Source organism: Pundamilia nyererei, unplaced genomic scaffold (assembly GCF_000239375.1).
Source record: "Pundamilia nyererei isolate P.nyererei 1_Seehausen unplaced genomic scaffold, PunNye1.0 scaffold00032, whole genome shotgun sequence".
In the NCBI taxonomy this organism is placed as follows: domain Eukaryota; kingdom Metazoa; phylum Chordata; class Actinopteri; order Cichliformes; family Cichlidae; genus Pundamilia; species Pundamilia nyererei.
This window is the reverse complement of record NW_005187433.1, coordinates 2,690,238-2,714,988: the sequence shown is the minus strand read 5'-3', so window position 1 is coordinate 2,714,988 and position 24,751 is coordinate 2,690,238. Positions and strand designations below refer to the sequence as shown.

General features: G+C 40.9%; 1 protein-coding gene and 1 long non-coding RNA gene across 5 annotated transcripts; both read left to right on the top strand.

The window, feature by feature from the left end:
- The first annotated feature begins 6 nt into the window (after positions 1 to 6).
- Positions 7 to 14,141, top strand: LOC102192480 (low-density lipoprotein receptor-related protein 4-like). The gene is made up of 22 exons (XM_005729262.1): positions 7 to 123; positions 246 to 368; positions 661 to 825; positions 944 to 1,159; positions 1,239 to 1,468; positions 1,572 to 1,701; positions 2,052 to 2,245; positions 2,365 to 2,551; positions 5,212 to 5,424; positions 5,582 to 5,765; positions 5,858 to 6,059; positions 6,247 to 6,411; positions 6,500 to 6,709; positions 6,832 to 7,047; positions 7,257 to 7,391; positions 7,765 to 7,966; positions 8,168 to 8,290; positions 8,901 to 9,008; positions 12,115 to 12,351; positions 13,110 to 13,419; positions 13,601 to 13,694; positions 13,780 to 14,141. Exons 1-22 carry the CDS (start codon positions 102 to 104, stop codon positions 13,825 to 13,827), a joined length of 3,714 nt encoding a protein of 1,237 aa, XP_005729319.1. The 5' UTR covers positions 7 to 101; the 3' UTR covers positions 13,828 to 14,141.
- Positions 14,142 to 15,331: 1,190 nt separating this feature from the next.
- LOC102216106 (uncharacterized) lies at positions 15,332 to 22,956 on the top strand. Of its 4 annotated transcripts, none has more exons than XR_311635.1 (4): positions 15,332 to 15,405; positions 17,935 to 18,071; positions 18,849 to 19,163; positions 20,455 to 22,956. It is a non-coding gene; the product is annotated as an uncharacterized LOC102216106 (long non-coding RNA). The 4 variants fall into 4 exon arrangements; XR_311634.2 differs by having other exon boundaries at positions 15,400 to 15,463; XR_311633.1 differs by lacking the exon at positions 15,332 to 15,405 and adding an exon at positions 15,486 to 15,841.
- Positions 22,957 to 24,751: the final 1,795 nt, after the last annotated feature.

The window sequence follows — 24,751 nt, the reverse complement described above, 5'->3', positions numbered from 1 at the left end:
CTCCTTCAGTTCTCTGCCCTCGATCGTCACTGTGCATTGCTAAACATCAGCTGTGTGATGGACAAAGAGACTGCCCTGATGGATCTGATGAAAACGGCTGTATGGTTCATTGCGAAAACTCAAGTAAGAGTACAAGTTACTATGGAGAAAGCTACCAGAATTCACTCTAGGGGAGTTTTTTAAAAATGAAGTGCTTGGTTGTGAGCTTTGAAATCCTAAATAGCCTTTTTGTTCCTGCATATCAGATGACTTCTTGTGCAGTGACCACAAACAGTGTATCCCTGAAATGCAAGTGTGCGACGGCCAAGCCCAGTGTCCCGACGGCTCTGATGAGAAGCACTGTCAGTCACCAAATCCCACTGCCACCTGTAAGTCGAGACAGAAAGCAGACCAGCACATGCAACTGGGAAATTACAGGAATATTATATTGATCCTTCTCCCTCCACTTGTAGTTCTAGCTAAACAAAAACCCCAACTCACAGCTGATGCACTTTCTACACCCAATAGCAACCATAGTTTGAAACATCATACTAACTAAAACATACACTGCTAAACCAACAACTGAAAACAAAACTAGAAAATCTCCTAATTTGCTGTTACTTTGCTCACCTTTCAATCTAAGCTAGTTTCTTTTGATTTGTTATTTTTCTCTTTGCCAAGCCTCTGACGAGCTCAGCACCAGATCGACTCCTCTGAAGTGCCGCAATGGTTTTAATCTGTGCGACGACGGCCTGGAGTGCGTCATGTACAGCCACTTATGTGATGGAGAAAAGGACTGCAAGGACGGGTCAGATGAAGAGGGATGTGCTATTCAGTGTAAAGCAGGTGCCTTATATATTTTTTTTCTTTTTCCCTTTTGAGTTGGAAAAATACTGATCTAAGGTTTTAATGGCAGGAAACATGTCTGATTATCTTGAAGGAAAATGGTCTTTCTCTTTCCCAGGTGAGTTCCAGTGTTCCCATGGGAAAAAATGCCTCCCACAAGAGCGAGTGTGTGACGGGCAAAATGACTGTCTGGACCGATCTGATGAAACTGACTGCTCAGTTATGATTGAGGGCTGCCATCAGCGCTGTGATAATAATACTCGCTGCATACCAAAGAGCTTCCTGTGTGATGGAGAGAGAGATTGTGCTGATGGGTCAGATGAGGAAAACTGCGGTGGGTGCCTTTCAGAAATTTCAGGAAAGCAAAGCATGCAAACGTGAAATTACATCCACGTTTATTTTCCTCTTTCCAGGTTTGGTGTCCTGTGCGGATCATCAGTATCGATGCGTTAGCGGTCAGTGCGTGTCTGAGGCACTGAGATGTGACGGATATGCCGACTGCAGTGACGGCTCTGATGAGCTGCACTGCTCGAGGCCCCCACGCTGCCTCACACAACTCCGATGCCCACACACTCATGAGTGTTTGCAGAAAGAGTGGCTCTGCGATGGCGAGGACGACTGCCAGGATGGTTCAGACGAGAAGGTGGGGAATGAAAGTCAAGTACATCTTGATTTGTCGAGCTAAGAAGAAAGGGAATGCTTAGAAAAACAGAGCAAAGCGTGTAATCATTATCATTTCTGTCCAGAACTGCAATGCTCCTCCAGCAAAGTGCTTAAAGTTCCAGTGGCAGTGTGGAGACAGCATTCAGTGCGTTCCTCTGTCATGGAGGTGTGATGGGAGGAAGGACTGTTACAATGGCATCGACGAGGAAAAATGTAAGCATGTTCTGTGTTGATGTCATAGTTCATTGGACGGATTCACACACATTTGATTAGTTAGAAGGGGAACTCATCATTTTCAAAGTGACTGTAATTTGAACCCCTAATTTGTGCATTTTTATTTTTAATGAGTAAGAGTATGCCTGTGGTGCTTCAAATGACCCACATTTTTGCCCATTAAAATGAGAGAATTTCTATCCTAAAAACCTCTTTTCTGTTTCTGGATGTTTTTAAACTAGAGGAAATCCTCGGTTTTATTCACTGTTGGGAAGCTGTGTAGTTAGAAAACAAATTACACACATTCACCATTAATTTTAATTGTATTTTTCATCTATTAATCTTCACAGGTAGCCAGAAAATATGCCCTTCTCATCTTTACCAGTGTGGCAGTGGAGAGTGTGTGGACACTAACCTGGTGTGTAATGGCGTCACTAACTGTGCTGATGGGTCAGATGAGGGTGTGAATTGTGTGCAGCACAGCTGCTCCAGTCCATCGGCTCCCTTATGCGACCACAGCTGTGTCAGCACACCGTATGGTCCGGTCAGTGAAGAACAATGTGTATTTGGTTATCTGGCAATTTCTCATAAATGGTAACTATATGTATCATCACATCTCTGCTGAACTTATCCTGGAAATGTCATCTTCCCGTATTTTTCCAGAAGTGCTACTGTGCTGCGGGTTTCAGACTGATGTCCAGAGCCACACACTGTGTGGACATCGATGAGTGTACAACAACACCTCATGCCGTATGCAACCACATTTGTCGGAACACCCGTGGATCCTACAGCTGTCATTGCCACCCTGGCTTCTACCTGGAACCTGATCACAAAAGCTGCAAGACGAAAGGTGCAGTTGGTCTGGACGCATTCTGTCTCTAAATGACTCTTTCTCCATCATTTTGTCACTATTACCACATCAGGAACATACTGTCACTTTTTTTCCCCCACTAAAATCAGTTATATTTTTCATAACATAGTGCCTTTTGCTCAGATGAGCCTAACAGTCAAAACCTATTGTGTCAAAACATACAAAGTCAGTCACTTCAAGTATTGTTCATACACAAAAGGAGATGTACATGATTTATTTGAAATGTGACAGTATGATTGCTGAATGTCAGAAAAGCAAAATTAAACTATATTTATCAGAGAACACAGGGGGGAAAAACAGACTGAGGCCATGGAACAAACTACTGTATATTACATCAAAGTCCCACTGCACTGAGCTACTCCTAACTTGCAAACGGCAGCAACTCTATGTATTTATGCATTGTAGACAGGATCAAGACAAGCTACGTTCAAACTGGGCATCAGATTGTGGAAGAAAAGTGATTTTAATAACCAGGCAGGCTAGTCTGTGTATTAAGAAAATGCCATGACAATTTCTAGGGTATACAGAGAAGGGTCACAAAAGAGAAACTATCCAGTGACAAGCAGCTCTCTGGGTGAAAATGCCTTGTTGATGTCAGAGAACAATGGCCAGACTACTTTAAACTAATAACTCAAATAACCGCTTGGTGGAACCAAGCTATGCAGAAGAGCATCTCTGAGCACACATGTCGAACCTTGAAGCAGATGGACTACAGTAGCAGAAGACCACACTAGGTGCCACTCCTGTCAGCTAAATATAGGAAACTACAATTTAAGCTACAGTTCACACAGGCTCACCAAAACTGGACAACAGAAGATTGGGAAAAAAAACACTGTTCACAAAAACCCTCCATGGTCACCAGATTTCAATCCTATAGAGCAGTGGTTCTCAAACTTTAGTAGTATAGGCCTATTTAACACCACATACAGTTTACACAGACAATTTTATTTTTTATATGAGTGTTATTTATTGTAACTGTCATAAACAGGATGTGACATAATGATAAAAATAACACCTGTACTGCATTAAAACATTCACAGCAGGTGGGATATCCAATCTTTAAGTGATGACCTGATGAACCCTGCTCCTGGGTCCAAACTACTCTGAGTCTATTAAGGATGTTGTGTTTTTTTACATGTTTTAATGCTTTGAATCTTCTATTTAATCTGAACAAGCTCCTGAAAAAAGTCAGGGATCACTGTCGGCCTCTCTCGGTTTTTATTACCACTATTCATTTTAGAGCTCCGTTTTTAAAACCTTACGATGTAACTACAGCCCAGCCCATGCAGCAGTATGTTAATGACTAACCTTATATCTCAGTTGTTCTCCTGACTGAAGTTTGGTCCGTTTAGAGCATCCTGCCATGCGATTGAATTTGTCCCTAATCACCGCGAACCCTCACGTTAACCTTTATGGAGTGGAAAACGTTAGTATTCATCCTCCAGCGTCACTGTTTATATTATGCTAACTATAGCTGTGTAGCTAGCCACCACACAGCACATCATTATATACCAGCTAGCCCAACTTCAGTAACCCTACAAACGCCACTGCTGTTTAGTTTTCGGTCTTCATTCAGAAGCGATAGCAGAGCTGTATGTTTTAATTTTTGCTGTGGTGGTTAAGACGCTGGATTTTTGGCTTCGTGGTTCGTGCACGTTGAAGCTCAGTTTGCTCTGCATGGCATTTCAGCCAACAACACAAAATGCCATCGTGTGGTAGCCTCACTGGATCCGCTGTCTACTTGCCATTTGATGACCCTCGTCCGGGACCTCCCCACCCTCCCAAGGGAAATACACCACTCTCAAGGTGCTGCTGCTGCTGCCACATAATAGAAGTGGATCGCATTCTCACAAGCATCAGGTGCTTCGGCATCCACGCAATAGTTCCCGACTCACCGACGGCATCTCCTGCGCCCCCACCAATTCTCCCAGGGGTCTTCAACTCATCGATGGTGGCTGGGATTGCGGCACTGCGGAAAAAGGCCTGTGTTTTTTACCATCAGAGTGACAGAGCCGTGCTGCCTTTGCAGTTTTAAGGCCCAGGGAAACAAGCCCTTCAGCGCTCTGTAGCGGCTGTGATGATAAGGAAAGGCTGCTCTTCATAGAGGACTCGCGCTCTGAGACATTTTCTGATCGACTTCGGCTCCCAGAAGAGCTTCTGGTACTCTCGTGTCGTCTTTGCATACCTCTACAATTGTATATAATTTCATCTTAAACAAAAATTGCAGATTTCCTGCGTACCACCAGAGAGAGCCCAAGTACCACTGGTGGTACACGTACCACAGTTTGAGAAGGACTGCTATAGAGCACCTTTGGGATGTGGTGTAGCAGAAGGTTTGCATCATGGATGTGCAGCCAGCAAATCTGCAGTAACTACGTGATGCCAGCATCTCAACACGGACCAGGAATGTTTCAGCACCTTGTTGAGTCTATGCCATGAAGAATTGAGCTTCAAACTATAAGCTTCCATAGTTTTTAGATGAGAAAGTAATCAACACATTAATAAAATGTATTTAGTAGTGACTTATGTTTAGAAAGTACAGACTTAGACAGTCTTTGGCCTTTAGTTTTTGTGTGCGTGGTTGTATCACTTCTTCTACAGAAGACACACAAAAGTAACTTTGTCATGTTTCCTCCTAGATGAGCCCTTGCTTCTCGCATCAGTGCAGTCAGACTTGTTCCTGCTGGGAGTCCATAGTGGCACGCTGCGTCTCCTCACCTCTACCAGTCGACCCGCCTTCTCACTGGATTATCACTGGGTTCAACAAAGGATTTACTGGCTGAGCACTGACTACCAGAGCATCCGCTGGGTCGACATGAGAAACCCAGACAAAAGAGGAAACTTGGTCAAAGGTAAAATTTCGTAATCTGGGCCTGTGTGTGTGAATTTTAAAATTGGAAATGTAGTGAATCTACTTAATTTAGGACCTCACTGGACCTCACTTAAAAATATAGATGGATTCAGATGGTGAACCATCAGAATCTGAGATGCTGTTATTAAATCTCACAGGTGTGAAGTCTGATTTTATCGCAGTGGACTGGGTGGGTAAGAATTTATACTGGGTGGATGGCCTGGTTGGTCAAATTCTGGCAGTGAAACTCAGCAACGCTACAGTGAGGTCTCAGGACTGCACTGTGGTCCTGGGAGAAGATTTGGAGCAGCCAAGCTCCTTGGTTCTGCTGCCACATAAAGGGTGAGTTTCTCTGCTTTGTGCATTTATTTTGTAATACGAAAGCACTCCAGCTTCGACATCACAGACATGTATTGTATAATTAATGTTCTTAGGCTGATGCTGTGGTCTGAGATCGGCAGCACGCCTCAGATTAAGCAGTCTGGGATGGATGGTTCAGAGAGGAAGGTGGTTGTGAGCCACAGTTTGAGTTGGCCAGTCAGTTTGGCCTATGACCTCCTAGATAACAGAGTGTACTGGGCAGATGAGAAACTGCGCTGCATTGGCTCAGCCTCTCTGGATGGAGGCAACATCAAGGTATTTGAATGTCAAACCGCAAAACAAGTAGAACCCAGAGACATAAGAAAGGCAAAACATATGATGTGGTGTCTGAGATGCCTTTAATAGGCCATGTTACTAATAATCTGTCTTAAAGTTTATGATTATGGCTAGTCTCCCAGCAGTTATGCAATATCACAACACAGTAATGGCTTTCTTTTACTAGATCATTCAGTTGGCTGAAACGCCAAACCCTTTCTCAGTGGTGGTCTTCAATGATCGTGTTTTCTGGTCTGACACAAAGAGAAGAGTCATACGCTCAGCTGACAAGAACACTGGGAAAGACCAAAAGGTTGTTCTGAAGAGACCGGGACAGCCATTTGGGCTAAAGGTGAACTCCGACAGTAAAATGAAGTCACATTTGATCAAAGACTGTCACCGCTAATGAGTCATAATGTTAAATCTTCTTCTCTCCCTAGCTGATGCATGCCCTTTCGCAGCCAGCTGTGCCCAGTCCTTGTGACCATCTGCGCTGCTCCCATATTTGCCTTCTGGCCCCCCCGGTGACGGGCAGATCAGCAGTATGTCGATGCCCGAAGGGTCTGCTGCTTTCCAAGGACAACATCACCTGCTCTCGGCCCAGGGATTCATCTTTCATCCTGCTCCTGTCTCAAAACACAATTTACCAGGTGACATGTTTTGTAGTGATGTTAAGGCCTTCCATCCTGCAAAACCCTTCTAGACAACACATTTAAGAAATTAGGTCTTCTGCTTTGTTCCACTTTAAATCGCACCTCCCTGCTACTGGCAGATTTACTTGCGCTCCTTGCGAAGGGATGGTATCGCCCTGAAAAAAATGCCAAACAGCAGAGTCTTGGCCCTCCCGGATATAAACGAAGCCATGGGGCTAGATATCTCCACCCAGGAGTTGTATGTGGCTTATGCGGGATCTGTGGATGTTCTGAAAATGGGAAGCTACAGGTCAAGACAAGGACTCACACCTGCTGGACAAGTCCTAAAGCTGAAGGTATGCTTAGGGCGAAAGTCTTGTATTTAATGGGAAAACAGTAGGATGTTAAACCCTGAAGATGTAACCATCTGACATTTAATTTAAAGTTAATAATCTAACTCTACATAATGGCTTTAGTTGGTGATTACATCAGCCTCAGCTCTCCAATAAGTGTCACTTTCTGGCGAAACTTTAAGTCTGGAAGCTATCCCTCTCTGTCTTATAAGGATGATTCGGTCACGGCTCTGGCAATTGACTGGGTGACCTCTAACCTCTACTGGAGCAGCAGCTCAAGGCCCAACATCCATGTGACATCCCGCAATGGTGGCTACACCACGTCTCTCCTGCAAGGATCACTGACGGTGAAGGCAGCACTTATCATATTTCTGCTCAGACGTGAGCGCTTACATCTGATGTTTTCATGGGTCTTCTCAGTCTGCTGTGATATTTGCCATTTGTTCTATAAATGTTCGCGATCAAAGTTTATTTACTCGCTTTTTCTTTGGTGTAAACAGACTTCTAAATTGTTGTCAGTCAAGTTTTCACATTTGCAAGTATTGGTTCATATATAATAAAAATGTACTTTTAGCTACATCTTTATTGTATTACCAGTCCTAAAAATAATCCACATAGGAAAAGAGACTGCTAACACACACCTTGCTTTATGCTCCCTTCCTTGCCAACCCAATGACCTTCTCATGTTAAACGTTTAATGTTTAACAATTGTCTTTTCAGCTTGCCACATCCATCGCGTTACATCCCTCCTCAGGTCGACTTTGCTACACAGCAGTGGTCATGGCAGGTGGGAAGAGCCTGACGGAGGTGGTCTGTGCCTGGATGGATGGCCGGAACAAAGCAGTGCTGTGGGGAAAGTCGAGAGTCCCCAACTCCCTGGTGTTCGTTAATAATGGGACCAGAATCTACTGGGCTGACACTGGTGAACAGTTAAACGCACAATAAAACAAAAAACCTCCCACACACTCATAAAGACAAATTTGCATTCAATTCCTCTGAGCAGTAACTCAACACAGGATCCCAATAAAGAAGTGGAAAAAACTGTATAGTAATGACATGTATGAGATGAGAGTATTTTTCTTTGATAATCCTGTTTCTGTGTTTGCCTCATTTCTTTCTTCAGATGGAGTGATCAGCTCCATTGGAGTGGATGGTTTGGGATATAAACAGTTTAAGGCAGGACCTGATCTGATTATGTCCTTGACAATTACTGAGAACATCCTGTTCTGGGTCACACAGGGAAAGGGTAAGATACTTTTTGCTTTGATGTGTTTTCAAACACCTTGTTTAGTTGACATGACATCATATTCAGTGATACTAGCAAATGGCTGAAGTGCTAAGATATTTATTTGTACAAAGGCTAGTGTAGAGATTAATTTTTTATTTTATTTTAGTTTTTGGAGGGGGGGTGTTTTTGTTTGTTTGGGGTCTTTTTCTTATTTGAATTTGTATATTAATGTTTTGTTGAAATGTATCTTTAGTATTTTATTTCAATTTGAAATGTTAAGATATTTGCATTTATATAAAGGTTTGAAAATGTTTTGGATGTTGTTTTACTGGCAATTGATGTGACAAATTTCGTTACTTTGGGATTAAGTCAATGGGGTTTTCCTACCATTTCACTCTAATCACTTCATAGCCTTCTATCACCTTTGCTTCATCTTTCTTTTTCCCATTAAGGCAACAGTTGGCATAACAAACTAATTTAAATGTGAATAGTTTGATCTTTTTCTCTGCAGTCTCCACCATTCAAACACATCAAGAAATGAGTCCCCCTCCCCCAGAACAGATTTGCTGATTTCTGTAGTATATTTTTTTTGGGGTTTTTTTTTTATTGTACTTTTCAACTTGTGTAGATGTGACCAAGCTGTGGTTCAGTGATGGCCTCCAGCCTAAACAGTTGTGGTTTGAGACAAAGACCAGCGTGGTGGAAATCAGAGCTCACAGCAATGACACCCAGTCAGGTAGGTGGGAAAATAAGTTGACAGAAAGCAGTTGACAAAATATGGGACATGAATATTTTTACAGTTCTGTCAACAGAAATTATCCCCCAGCTGTATGATGGTATGCATGAAAGCCTAGATTAAGCTTCTGCCAAAAAAGTATCAGTATGCCCAATTAGAGGTTTAGTACATCCTTCTCTTTACAAACCATATACTATGGTGCACTGTGGGGGAAAGTGGGTAGATTGCAGAGTAAGTAGGTAGAACAGTTAGGACTACTGAGCGGACGCTATGTAATGCCACTATGAGAGAAGGTGAGGTATGACGGGCATGAGAAGAATCTGAATAAAGCACTGTTACAGGAAACCGAGAAGAGATGTTACAATAGCTGACGCCATTTCCAAAGTCAAAACTGGTTGCAGTATGACGCCAAAAAATTACATTTTTGGTTTCAGTCAGTCTCATAGAAGGCGAGAGGTATTGATCACATTATTTCAATGAAAGCAATCAGTGTGTGTGTGTGAGTGTGTGTGTGTGTAAGTGAGTGTGTGTGTAATGTGTTGAAAACTAAAGCCATGTGCATTTAGCTTCTTTATGATAAGTATTCAAATGGAACAGATTGGCAAAGAGTGCGATAGTCAGGGAGATGAAGAAAGTGGGCAGGAGTGCTCGGAGGCTAGGTGTACGGCAAAGGAAAAGGCTCATCTTCAGTTTTATTTGAGGCTCGATAATCTTGCCTGACAAACAAAGAAGTGAACTGGTACGATTTCCAAGGAGGGAGATGCACAGAGCTGTCATAACTACAGAGGGATAAAGTTGAGCTTTACAATGAAGACATGGGAAAGAGTTGTTGAAGCGAAGTTAAAAAGAGATTAGACAATTGGTGAGCAACAGTGTGGCTTCATAATCTTAAAGAGCTCTATAGATGCTTTGAGACTGATGGAGAATTACAGAAGGACCTGCACACTCTTCATGGATCTAGAGAAAACACGTGATGGAGTGCTGAGGAAAAAAACTGCAGTACTGCATGAGAAAAGTGGGTCTAGCAGAAGTATAAGAGTGGTGCAGGGCATTTGAGAGAGCAGTGAGACTGAGGTGAGGTTTGTGGTGGAATGACAGATGTGTTCAAAGTGGGGGTGGGATTGCATCAGGGCTCTGAGCCTCTTCTTATTTTGAATGGCGATGGGCAGGGCAATGATGAAGAGCTCCTCCGAAGACTGAACTCCTAGAGGAGAGCAGTTTGAGAACAGGTTTGTGATACATGTTTAGCCGCATTAAATGAAGGTGGTTGTTTGGGTTAGTGCGAACAGACTGCATCTGATTTTACAGTTGTTTTTGATGTCCATCACTGGTTGCCAGATCTATCAATTTCCTGTTGAAGAGCCGTGAGCTTCTCTTCCAAGATCTTATCCATATTACGTTCAATGAGTACAGCCTAAGTACTCACGGCCATCCCCATCGCTTCAGTCATAGCAGCTAGCCTTGTGGGGTTTTGAACAGCTGCAACTGCTTTCTTTAATCTTCGATAAGCCAGGGTCAAACCAGCTCTGATCAGCAAGAAGCTTGTTATCATGGTTCACAATAGGTAGATGTCTTCAATCGATAGTCCTGCCAGGCATGCAATGCGCCAATTCCACCACCCATCCATCGTGTATCCGGCAGAGAATATCCCTCCAGGACAGTCGGGCTTTTCCGAACCCCGGCTTCTAATCAAGAAGAGTGTCAATTGCATTTAGGGATCAGTTGATCAAATGCATAATTCTTCTTTAGGTTTTAGTGAACAGGACTGAGGGATTCTTCTGGGGGTTAGAGTTTTAAATGAGACTAGACAGAAGACATGAAGCCAAGCAAGGAAAGATAAGGGAGGGAGAAAGATGTGGCCTTCTCTGTCAAGAGCCAAGAGAGAAGAAATGAGCAAGACTACTGAGGAGGTTCACAGATGTAGTGAAGAACGCCATGTAGATGGTTTGTGTCGTACTTCACTTCACCCATACAAATTAGTATTACCAGAGACTTGTTTTTTGTTTTGTTGTTGTTGTTTTTTTCGTGTGCTCCCAATCACAGTCCCAAGCCTGGATAAAGAGGACGCTTGCATCAGGATTACTATTTTGGATAATTGGATAATGATATGTAATCAAAATTAATTTCAGACTAATAAACAAGCAACCAGTAGATTTTAGGGTGTGTATTATCTGAAGCCTAGTTAGTGAAACAGCTTTGTGCCAAATCCAAGTAGACAAATCATAAAAACTATGTTAACCACACTACATGTTTTCAAACCATCATTAAGGCATTTACTCAACTGCTGAGACCCTGCCATCAGGAAGCATTTATATCTATTATTTGGCAGTTAGACAATTCTAACTCACTGTTGCTTTTTTTTTCTTCTTTTTTTAAAGAACAAGGCAAAACCAGCTACTTGCAAAACAGGAATTGTAATAACTGCAAACTTTTTTTTGCCTTCATTATTTTTCTTGTTCCTCTCCATTTCAAAATGGAGGAATCTGGCAAAGTGTGTCACAGTACAGTGTAGGCAGAATGAATAGTCTCACTTAGAGTTGGAGCCGAATTGATGGCAGGGTGATGTGATACCTACGGGGGGGGGGGTTGTCTGGCTGTGTGCTGCAGAAGAAAGGGTAATGATACTGGGGCTGTGGTATGCATTGTACACTTATTCTCTTCACCCATAACCCTTTTTCATAATATGCACATGTAATACATATATCATACATAAACTGGAGGTTTTGAGTTTTCTTTAGCACATGCATACAATGAAACTCTAATTGCTAACAGAAATAATGTACTTTATGAAAGTCTGTATAAATGGTAAATAGCACTTTTCTGTGCAGAATCCATCAATGTCAGAAACGTGGCTACAAGATGAGTAACATGTAGTGATGTCTAATGAATAATCAAGGTTATATAAAGTTATTTGTGTTTGGTACTTTACAGGATTTTTTTTGTATTAGGCAAATTCCCGAAAAGCCAGTAGTTCTGGAAGCTAAGGAAGATGCTATTTTATACGTAAATGTGGTGTTACCATGACTCCTGAGATATTTTTAAAGAAAAGTGCTTCAGATAAATTTGAGCCTGCATGCTCTAAATACTGCTTACTCGTTTCCTCCAGGAAGCAATAGCTGCTCCAAAAACAATGGAGGGTGTGTCCATCTGTGCCTGGCCTATCCCGGAGGTAGGATGTGTAAATGTGGGCGTGGCTTTTACACCTTAAATGTCACTTCTTGTGCCCCAATTACCTCCTGTGCCCCTGGAGAAGAATCCTGCTTTGACCGCAGCCAGTGTATCAGCAGGAGCAAGTTCTGTGATGGACAGGTTGACTGCCTGGACCAGTCGGACGAACAGGACTGTGAGTTTTCGACCAGATTAAAGAAGCAGTATTAAGTGAACTTAGTTTGTCATGCCCTGAATACAAATATCAATTCCACGTTAAACTGCCTTGTTTTGGAAAGTAATGGGGGGCTATGGTAAGATGGTATGACAGTCTTATTTGAATTAACCTGAGTAAAAAGTGTAACACTATCCTCCAGATATTTAACAGAACTCCAGAATAAATTAGGTCTACACAATTTGCCAAGTTACCTTTTACAAATGGTCACATGCTTTTCTCGCGCCTGCCAATTAATTTGGTTGAGACGAGGTATTGCCTGAGTACATCTTGAAGGAGGCAACATGCATGAGTCAGTTGCTCAAAATGTTCCAGTCTATCTACGGTGTTCCTGCAGGAGAACATTTACAAAGGCTTTGTACTATTTAGTAGACAGCTTAAATGCTCACTAATGTCCAACCTGAGCCACATTGACACGAGTCACATTTAGCTCCAACAGGTTAAAATCAAAAGCTAATATAATGTGTCTTAAAGGATCAGCACAGCACTGGGAAAACTCATCTTAAGTTTTTGAAGGAAAGAGTGAAGCCACTATCACATGTCTATAGTCAGTGAGAATAAATCGCCAGCAGCCTGTTGGCTCCGGTTAGTGTAAATGTTTGAAATGAGGAAACTGCTAGTCTAGATGTGTCCAAATGCAAAAAAAACAATGAAGCTACACATGCACCTATGTTTACCAAGCAGCTCATTTCAGTCACTGACGGTGACTTTCTCTTTAGGTCCGACTTCAAACACTGCCTCATTTGGAACTGAAGACACTGATGGCCACCCTCTGGATTCGTCATCATCTACATCCAACACAGACAAGAACTCTGTCTCACTTCAAGACTCTGCCTCCTGTGATCTGCAACGCTGCAGTAGTCATGGGAACTGCATTGTGGAGGGTAAATTCACTCGCTGCCAGTGTCTGTCTGGTTACAAAGGAGAGTTCTGTCAAGAGGAAGAAAGGCAAAGCCATGTCGGGGTGATCCTGGGTGTCTTCTGCCTCATTGCAGTGCTGATAGTCGCCGGATTTATTTTCACTAAAAGGTACTAATTGCAGTAGAGGGAGAGACCAACTACTTGCTTACCCAGATTGTCTTTGTCTTGAAAGAAACTGAACTGAAGAGTCGGCTCCTGCAGTGATTAGTGTTTGAAAAACATTTTTGGATTCGTAACTTGGTGAGTAACGTCCAGTAGAAAATTAAAATGTGGCTTCCAATTTCAACAGGAGAGGATGGGAGCTCATCAGAAGCAGATCCGCAGACAAGGAAAATCTCATGGCCAACATGGGTCTATCGAGTGATGTAGAGTCTGACTCTGAGGTAAACTGTTATTCCTGTGAGAACTGTTGCATTTGAATTAAAAGCCAAAATACATGATTTATTAATTGTTTGTCTCCTCCTTCAGGAGGTGGACTCCCCAGCTGACGTAAACCCTCTGGCACAGCTCGATTAGACTACTCTACTCTGCACTAGCTGTTGTGCTAGCTTTATAGCAACCTGGAAATTCTCAGGCCTCATGTGTAATTTGTGAGGATGCATTTCAGTGGCTATGAAAATGCTGAAAAAAAGTGCAATTTTATAGAATGAAAGTTCTCACTATTAGCGGCTGCTCTCAAATTTATAAAAATTTTCCACAGGCTGATTTGATTGCTGGGAGTGGTTTGGTAAATTTGCTGTGTCATATAAGTGAGTCAGGAGAGACGAGCTGAGCTGAATCGATAAGAGTTGAAATACAATAATAAAAATAAAGACGTTAAATCACTTGAACCAGATTTTCTTTATTTGTAATGTGCTCAGTGTCTCGATCTCTGACATTTCTCTCTTTAACCATTTGTGTACACAGTATGTTTTACATCTTACACTCCTGGGAGAGTTCTCACAATGGGGCGTATCTACTTAAGATTACATTCTGTTCCTGCCAACACTGAATGTCTGCCACACTTTTTTTTTTTTTTTCTTTTCAAGGTGAGTTCTTATCCATTCATCAGTTATTCTGATACCAGTTTTAAACAAAAGCTTACTTGTTTCACTTTTGCCCCTGGTTTCCACTCTGTTTCTCCCTGGAACATTTGTTGCTGTTTGTTTTCTGTCATTCAATCTGATTAAAAGCTGTTTTATCCTGAAACTATGAGCATGCGTGGTTTTTAATTTGACAGTATTGCTTGTTGCCTTAATACTATAAGTTGGGGGAAGAGAATTTTCAATAAAATAACTTGTTGGTAATTACTATCTCAATATCCTTGGTATTGAAACATGGACACAGCTGGGAGTATGAAAAACTGAAATGTGAGAAACTGTTCAGAGGCTTTGTAATCAAATGACCTAATTCAAATGAGGTGTGGTGTTTGGCAAGTGTCATGCATTACCTTCACTCTGCCTCATACTGGTGCCTGGGAAAGCAAACATGACATATCAAATGGTGTCAGTGGTTGACACTTCTTCCTTTTTTAAATAAATTCTATTCATAAACTGATGCGCTTTTCTGCAGACATAATTTTTCTTTTTTTTTCTTAAACTTTTTTTTAAATTTAGTTTCAACATGGTTCTCTCCATTACAATTGTTACACAGTGCTTTGTGACTTGTGTGTGAGAAAAGCGCTCTACAAATAAACTTTACTCACTCAAATTCCTAGTAGGGCAAGTATCTGAATTTCAACCCAATACACTCCCAGTTCTAGTAAAGAGGAAAAACTGGTTTCAAATTGCCAGGTTCAAAATGGTATGCCTTGACATTTCAGTTCCTTTTATTGCTACCACTCAAATGTTGATTTTCAGGGCTGTTAAGCTGGCAATTAATTTATGTTTAGCTTCAGACCACAGAAATACGTGGTTATTTTTAGGAAATGGTGATGGCTTGGGTTCAAATACGCCAGAACATTCCTTAAAAATGTGTGTCAGTTCAGGGATTAGTTTAGGTCCTTGCACTTCATTGGGTTTAGGTTATGGAGGTGTGTCACTTTGGGTGTGTCTCCAGGGTTAAAGGTAGACGCATTCATCTGTTTACCTCACCTGGTTTTGACGAGCAATAAAGGTAGGGTGAGCATGGGTGGTGGGTGCCAAAAAAAGGGATTAAACATGTTTTGGTTTTTGTAAGTAATCTCTTTGCTTAACTTGGTAGATGGCCTGCTACATGATTTATGAATCTACTAATATATAAATTTAGAAACTGGCTATTTTGAAAGTATCTTTATGACTCTGCAATTTTATGCCTACTCTTCAATTCAAGTAGATGTCTTAGATGTAGCGCCAACAAGTGTTTTTTCACTTCCTCGGTCCATGCATTTAATTGCCAATCTGCAGTGTCTGGCTACATGTTGAGCCGATCTGCCACACCTGAAAGAAATATGAATTTCCTTCGGAAATAACTTGTGTTCCTCAATAGGCTTTGCTCTAAAACCTCTACTTTAGAGGATGATACTTTTTATGTATCAAGCATTGCTTTCCAGGGCTTTCCACTGTCTTGGCAGGTAAGAAGCAGTGAGTAGTCAAGATTTCAAGCTCAGGTTATCGTGAGTAAAACCAAAGCTGGGGTCGTTTGTTACTTGTCAATTACATAGATGCATACATATTCTTTGAGTCCCACTGGAATCAATTTGTCCTGCAAACTGTGAGCTTCTCCACAGTGGGCTTTCCTCTAGCTTATTCCAAATATGACAACTCTGGGAGACAGCAAGAATTGGTGGGTATCTTTCAAAGACTGTTTCCAAACTCTTAGCTTTAAGGGTTTCTTTGTTGCTGAGTTTTGGGATGTTCTCCTGGAGTGGCATAACATTCTTTGACACAAGGAATGAACACATTTGCAAAATGAATTCACCCTCCATACTCTGTGGACTCCCCTCCTAGCCATTTTATCTTCAAATCCATCTCTTCTTGAGCTGAAAGATTAAACACTTTAGTTGAATTTTGAAACTGAGCTTTCTATGACCAATAATTGTCTGGTCAGCCATCAAATTGCAGCATACCGACACTCAACATTTCCCTCCACTTGAAGTATTTTGTGATGTCTTGGATACCTTGAGGGTTGGAGGAAAGCTTTAAATAAAACTGTGGCTGCTGTACTACAGAAACACTCGTTTTAGACAGGAGTAGCATCTAGCGGTTTTCTCCCTTTTTCATCCTGATGTTGAGAGATTAGCTGGTATTGTTAACCTGACAGTAGATATCCCTTGTTTGGCTTGAATTTCATTTGTTCTCAAACTTAACCTCTCACTTAACTGTTCAAAATGCTTGCAGACGGTTTGTGTGCGTGTTCTTCATTGGGTTTTAGTCGTGTAACTTTGGGTGTGTCTTTAACGATAAAGGTAGTTGCATTCACCTGTTTACCTCACTTGGTGATGACAAGCAATGAAGGTAATGTAAATATTGGGGTGACACCTTCTGTTGACTGCAGGTTGTTTGTATTAATTTACCCTGCACTGACTTATGGTTTGGAAAGTACCAGTGGTTGAACAAACAGCTTGGAAGTCCATGCAGTTTGTTTTGAGCAGTCATCTTATGAGTGTTCATATTAAAATATTCAAACTATTCAGAGTCTAACTGCAATTCATCATAATAATGAGTCAAGTTTGACAGTCTGAGAGCAGAGATGGCACAAAGCCCTTAACCTTTTTCATATCAGACGAGACAGCAAAATAGTAGTCCAGTGAGGTGCTGTGCTGCAATAGCCATGAGATAATGACTGTGATTTGTGCCGACTAATTTATGTTTGTTAAGAGCCAGTTGATGAACGGTTACAATAACACGGCTCCACATGTGAACATGGAATTTAAGAGGCTTCTGCTGAAAATAACATGACGAAAAACATGTCTTGAATATAAATGAACTTTCTTAGAATATTGCAAGAAAGTTCATTTATATTCAAGTGAACCTGAAATGCCTGCAAGCAGTTTTAGTTGTGTGGCCCCCAGCCTCTCTTACACGTGTCAACAGTATTTATATAACATGTGCATGAATGTCTGCATGTTACGCAGACATGTCAGTCATGTCAGGTCTTGCTACCCGAGTCCTGTTCTTACTTGCTTTCTAATCCTTCCATCCACCCACTAGGCTAACAAGCACACCAACTGCATTTCAGTACAGAAAAGGGTGCGCAGACCTCTTGCCTGGCTTTTTCTATGTCACATAATTTTTCAGCCTTCCTGTGTAATGGTTTATTGTCTGAAATACATCACACAAATAAAAATTGGTAGTTCCCACGGATGCCAGAAAAATGAATTTTTGTGAAACGCTGTGACTCAAACTTTGAGATGTCAAGTTTCCATACAATCCCCGTGAAATTTAAAGGTTCTACATCCGTGTCAGAGAGGTGTGTGTGTGTTCCTGTTTAGCTATCTTTGTGAGGTTTAGGCATTCATTTTTAATGGTTAGGGTAAGGGGCAAGGGAAACCATTATGTCAATGAAGGTCCTCACTAAGATAGCTAAACGGACGTGTGTGTGTGTGTGTGTGTGTGTGTGTGTGTGTGTGTGTCGATTTTAAAGATAAGACCGAGGGAGGAGTGTGTGCATAAAAACACAAGCAGGTATTCACAGCTTTCTTCCTCTTCCCGCCTTCTCTTTCAGTGAGGGAGCGTGTAACAAAAAGGGAACTTGAAAAAAATTGACCAACGTCATCATTCAAACAGACACCTGGACAATCCTGCGACTAAAATTCCACTGGCAGCGTTTTAGGACTTCGTGGCTGACTCCTTTTTGCTTCTGTGAGTATATGGCAAGTTCATTTTCTTGTACAGTGTGTTCCTCTGTCGTGTTACTCCTGCGCCTGCCTTGGAGTTAGAGAGGAGCACAATGCTGCTGGGAAACCAGAATAACAAGATTCTTGTTTGTAAGTACAATAACGTCCACATCGGCACTTGTTGATCACAAAAAAGCTGGTTTGTAGATGTTGGTCTCTTAAGCGCATTTATTGTAGCTTACTTGAGCAGTTAGGTCACCGTCCTCGGACAGCTTAGCTTAAAATGATGTGTTCAGAATCTAAAAACAGTTGAACATACTTGGAACGCATGGCTGAGAAAGAGTTACTTATTCTGTTGATTTGATGTGTAGGCTACCTGAGAAGAAACTGTATTTGCCGTAAGAATAGATGTGCAGCCTTCACAACGTTTCATGCAGTGGTACGTACTGCATGAAACGTTTTTCCCCCTTTGGTCATTTGTTTGTGATTTGAAAGTAAAATATTCTGTATACAACAGGTCTTCCTTCCTACACTCTTACACACACAGTTTGGGGGTTTTTCCCACGTGTATAAAAACAGAAAAGTATAAAAATGAATATTTGTCATTTCCGATAATACTAGTACTACTTTTTTAAATGTTGCATTTAAAAAAAACAAACAAACAAAGAAAATCATCACATTTCAAGATTATTCTCCTTTTGTTTGGTCAGCAAATGTTATGGTAGCAGAGGTTAGATTAATTTTTGGGCGGGTTTCTAACCATTCATCCCATTTTCCCCATTTTCTCTCCATCTCTTATTAGTGTGCCTCCAGCTAGTCCTTCGTTTAAGATGACCACCACTTCCCTTCCTCCCGAAGGGAGAGGCATCAGCCCCAACCTGTCCGCCTGTCGAGAGTCTCAGTGTAACAACCATGGTAACTGTGTGACTCCTCCTGGTGGTGGTACAGATCTACTATGCAACTGTGATCTGGGCTACAAGGGTGACTCCTGCGGGGAAACGGTCAATGGAGCGTTAGGTATACCTTTGACCCTCAGCGTGTTAGCCGTCCTCATTGGCCTCGCAATCCTGGCATTCGTCCTTGCCAAGTACCAGCAGAGAAAAAGGAAGCAGCGAAGGTACTGACATATTGCACATGATTCTGTAAAAACGCATGTATCTAGAAAAGCTTACTTTCAGCATTTTCCCTGATTTATGAACATGTGTACTTGATTTCTTGTCAATCTGAAGAGTGGGGTTATAGAAGTGACCTTACATTGGGGTGTGTTAAATAGAACTATACACAACATCGTCTTTTGATTACTTGCCTTGGATAGTACAAAAACTGAACTTTTCCCAAATTCATATCAAACTAACTTTTGATCATTTTAATGTATGCCTTTCTAGTACTACAGCACACAGCTATACAAATTTGTTTCCAACTGACAACTTCTCAAATTTTTATTTAACCAGGAGAGAATATAATCTGTAGATTGAAGGTGGATGTATCCAGTATGACACCAGTTGACTGGTTTGAAGCCTAAAGCTGAGCATTTTGGTCTATGCTATGCTTTAGCCTTTGCTGGAGAGTATGGGGGGGGGGGATTGGACCCGAACCCGGGCCGCTATCCTCCGGCCATGCGAGACATGGTCTCCTGCTCACCCACCAAGCCAAACCGGCCCCCTCTGATAAGCACTTTCTTGATGGATTTTATATGTTCAATTACTACTTTCAGGTCACATACTTTCAGTCAAAGGGATTATGTAATGTTTGTTCAATGGCAAATGATGTAAATTGCTAGCCAATAGTCTAGTTTTAGTCATCTGGTTTCAAAACGCAAAGACGGTGACTGCAAAAAAGATCAAGACATTATAGCAGGGCTTCACTAACCAAGTGGTGAACTCATGGTGGCTAGCCCATCTTTTATACTGTTATATTATATCTGTAGGATATATCCTCTTATGTACAGTCTACATGGGATATGAGTGTGTGTGCACAGTAAAAATGGACTGTAATATTACCTCAGAGTGACTATACAACCAAGAAGGTTGTTGTTTTTAGCCATTGTTGAGTTAAATAAAAGATTAAGGTCCTCCTGCTGAAACATGAGCAGGAGGAGGAGCTAAAATAACAGAAATGAAAAGCAGTATTTTGCTTAATTTAGATTTTCAAACAATTGAAACAATTTTATTTCATCACATTAGTGCCTTTCCATCACAGCAGAGCTGTGTATGTAATGTTTTGCTTTTTGTTTTCTTGTTTTTTTTTTTTTGTTTTTTTTTTAATTTTATTTAATTTTTTACTTGGTTATGGTTATTCTCACTTTTTCCCCTAGTGTCTTTGCTAAACGAATTAAGTCACTGACTTCGTATCCATGATGAGGAAAATTCACAACAAAATGAACTTTTTTTTTTTCTTTTTTTCTTCAGCAGGAAACTACTGGAACAAAAAGCCTAAAACAGTGCTGCTTAACGTGGATAACTGTCGAACAGAACGTTTGACCTACTTTGATGATCAAATTGTGGCTACTATAAGAATTATTCTGCAGCATCCTGGAGACTCTAGCACCAACTTCACAAACTGAGTGCCAAGGCATATGGGAGAGTTGCTTCCTATATAGTATTTTTCCATTTATATAAATGTATCCATCTCCAGCTGCGTCGTATCGCAAGCCTCATGCTTATTAAACTTGTGCCTCATCTCGGAAAACAACAAGACTGGATAATTCTGTTGACCTAATTTTAAACTTGGAGTGAAAATGTCTGTATTCTAATCAGCAGCAGCTTCCGTGATCACATTTCTTGGATGCTAAGGCATGCTTCTGCAATTAGTTTAAACTCTGACACTTGTTAGTAAATTAATGTAAATGTTCATCCTCTGTGAGGGAGCTGCAGTTTAGTTTAAGTAAAGCAAGTGGTTGTTATTTTTCTAGTGAAGGCTTCTAACAGAGATAACACTTAAGATAACTCTAGATTGTTTAACGGGCTAAGTCAGAAGCTGATTTGATGGCATACAGTTTTTATAAAAATTTATGTAGAAAATATGCACTTTTTTTTCCACTCGCGTGGGTTTATTTCATTTCATTCAGTACATATTTTTGTACCGTGTGCAGTTGCTGGCTGTATCATATTGTTCCCCTGGAATTTCTTTCTTCTAAGCGTGTGTGTGTGTGAGTGCGCGCCTTTTAACACTTCAGGTTTTTCGGGAAGTATTTCTACCTATTTCTAAGTGCCCTGTCTTTGATGCTGTTGTAACAAAAATGCACCAGTACATCACTGGCCTGCTTTTACTCTCATATACGGCTATGCTTATGAAAATAATGCATGTAAATCTGTGCAGACACAATCCTGCAGAGCTGTCAACAACATGCGCATATTGTACAGATGATAGGAGAGTGGTCAGAGCAGATTTCAATCTTGGCATGTTTAAAACTTGACAGTACATGTGCTTTTAAATGAGTTCGTGTGCTCTTTGAATTTCAGCCTACAAACTAATTACCACTCAGTACACTTCCGGTCCTGTAAACATGAAAACTACATAGCATCTTGGTGCTGAATAATTAGTCAAGTTCCTCAAGCTTGTAGCCAGTGTTAAGTGCCTACTGTATTAATTCTTTCACATGTTCACAGTTGTCATGTTTCACCTGGTGAATACTGATAATCACAAATGTAAACTAATCATCAACAACTCAGTAATGTTTTGCAAATGTCTGCTTCCCTGACAACAGGGTAAAACTGCAAAATGTTAATGTTACTGTAGATTTTCAGAGCTCCCGTATACAACACTCAATATTGTTAAGATTATCATGTTTTTGTGTGTACATGTGTTGAATTTTTATATGAATATGACTATTGTTGATGAGCAGGGTTTCTCAATGTATGCATTCTCAAGTGTCTTCCACTAGCTTGTAAACCCTTTGAATTATATAGACAGAAGAGAACATCTCACTCTGTGGGTTTTGTTTTGGGGGGGCGGGATTAACTGGACAGTCTGCTTATATTGCAGGGCGTCACAGTGTTTTATCACTCAGGGTAGGCTGTCTTTGAGCCCCTGTTACAGTAAACCTCTTTTTCTGGCATCCAGTGACATGATAATATCAGGTTCGGTGTTTACTAAACTCAGACATGATGGCTGTGAACATTCAATCCTCACAGGCTGAGAACCTAACCAGTTTTGCCATATAATAAGATGTGTAACAACAAAAAAGTGGAAGCATCTGCCTTCAGGGTATAACTAGGTCAACACTTGCTGTCCTAATAAGGGACAGACTTTGCATGCTTGTTTGCAGAAGGAGGAGCTACTTGTATCATGGCAATTAGAAGTACATCCCACAAGTATAACTACTCAAGATTACACAAATTCCTCATGAGTCGGCTTTTGGCTGTATGGTCAGCCACTGTATGCAGGAAATGAGGATATTGTTTATTAGACTCATCAGACTGATTTGAACCTAAATGCTGGGAGCAGTAACACAAGACGGTACTATTACTGTATCCATCACTGGTGGTGTTAATAAGCTGTCAGGGTAGTTCAACATCTAGCTCATAGAAGAGGAGCAAGCGTAACACTTTTAAATGTTGCAAATGCAACGTTTCAGCAAACATGAGCGAGCAAACAGCCTGTTTCTGTGCAGTTTGTCACACTATGCCTGCAAGCCAAACATACAGCTGCTGTACTTCAGTGAAAGATAGAAATGAGAGATGGCTTCACCGAGAGAGAGGATATAAGAAAGCCAGGACAAACAAGGAAGGAGTAAGGACAGTTCAGCTTATAACATCCCAATTCTTTTTAGAGTTATTTGATCAGATATTGGATCTATGAACAGGAACTTTTATTCAACTGTTATTTAAAGGTTGTATAAAAATACTGGGACATTTAGTGCAGGCCACACTGAGTTTAAAGGGCTTTGGTAAAGTGTAAATCGCTATATGGGTCTAGTGCAGTGAGGTTTTCATGAGTTAATGTTAGGCTACATGAAGGGTGCTTCACATCAAATGAAATTTAAGCTGATTGATCAAATTCTACCTTTTAACCAGCTTTATACTGTCTATCGGTGGGAAATCAGGCATGTAACATGTGCTTGCATCCTTTGTTTTTGTTTTTTTGTTTTTTGTATTCATGCAAGCACATCTTCTGTGCTTGCATGAATTTTCCTGTTTAATTGTGGAGGGGCAAGCTCACCCATCTGTACCTGACAGAGCAATTTTTAAAAAAATTTCCTTTGTTGTTCTCTGCGTGTGCTCTATATCACGGATGCTCAAGCTGTGGGAATTATTTAAAAGTAGCATTTCAGTTAGAATAAACTTCAGTCCCTCCTGTTAACGTTATTTTGTCATTATATTAGTTCAAAAGGTTAAGTTAACATGGGGGGGGGGGCTCGTTTTTACTTCTGTGCTTTGAGTACATTTCAGAGACTGTGCTTTTTCAACTCTTAAGTAAAGCACTTAAATCGCCACTTCCACTTTTGCCAGAGTACTTTTCAACACAAATATTTCAACTCAAGTAATGTGAGTGTGTACTTTTGCCATCTCTGCTGCACTTTGAAAATTTGTCTCCAAAAGTTCTGTTTATCGGGATGTAGCGTTTTGTGGGAGAAAATTTCTTTTTACAGGGAAGTTCCTGAATTTTACATTTAATTAAAATGGATTTAATAAAAAAAAAAAGTGGAGGAAAGACATTGAAGTTTGACTTATGATTGTTTGACTGTCACACCCGAAAATTCTGAAGTACTTTGTATTTTGTGTTGTACTGGTACCTTTGTCTAATGAAAAGACTTTTGACAGAAAGACTGTCACACCCATCTTCCAAGCGCATCTGCGAGTCCTTACTGGCCCATAGTCTCCACCCACAGATGTCTCAGGACACTTTTTACTCCAAAAAAGAATACTACACTGACCCTCTAGACTCTCTTAAAATATATATTCTTATTATAACATTAATAAAAATAAGCCTGGTTGTCAGAATATAAGCAAAATTGGAAATCTATAAAGAAACATTGTGCTCTGTGTATGCTGAGATCTAAAGGTTTGAAACTGGGATTTTAAAATGTTTCAGGGGATTGAACAATATAACAATTTCTATACGATGGGTCAGATTTCTCTGTATTCAAAAGAGGATAAAAAAGATTTAAGTTACCACAATGTCAGTGGATTGTTTTTTAAATAGAGAAATACAAAAGCAGCTTTCTTAGTTATTAACTAACAAGGCTTCAAACAGTAAATTTAATCTCAAATATGTCTTAATATTAAACACTTAATATTAAAAAAAAATAAAGTGCTTGCCCACCATACTTTGGCTTGTGGCCTTCCTTTTGGGTTTTTTTTATACTGTATGTTTCTGGAGCTTTCATTTCTGCAGATCTTATTCTCTTCTCTGTGCACCTCTGTACAAGTATAGGAACAAGTTGAAGTTTGCCTCAAACCTCTACTCTCGTTTTCAGAAAGGAACATCATCTGGTAATGGTCAAGGAGATCAGCATCTTTAAATATTTTTATGAAGACGGTGCGTGCGTCTTTGTCACGAAATATACTCGATGAGAATGAGAAGCCACAATAGTGCCCTCCAGGAGCCAGAGGCAGAGAGAGAAAGGCCATAGGAGACCCATGTCATCTGCAGCCCCCCAACCAGTGAAGACCCAATGCCACACTTCTTAGTGGCAACTGTGTTCCCAACCAAGCCAAAACAGGTGGTGGTGGTAGGCCCCAAATTTAGCCCTCATGGGCCACA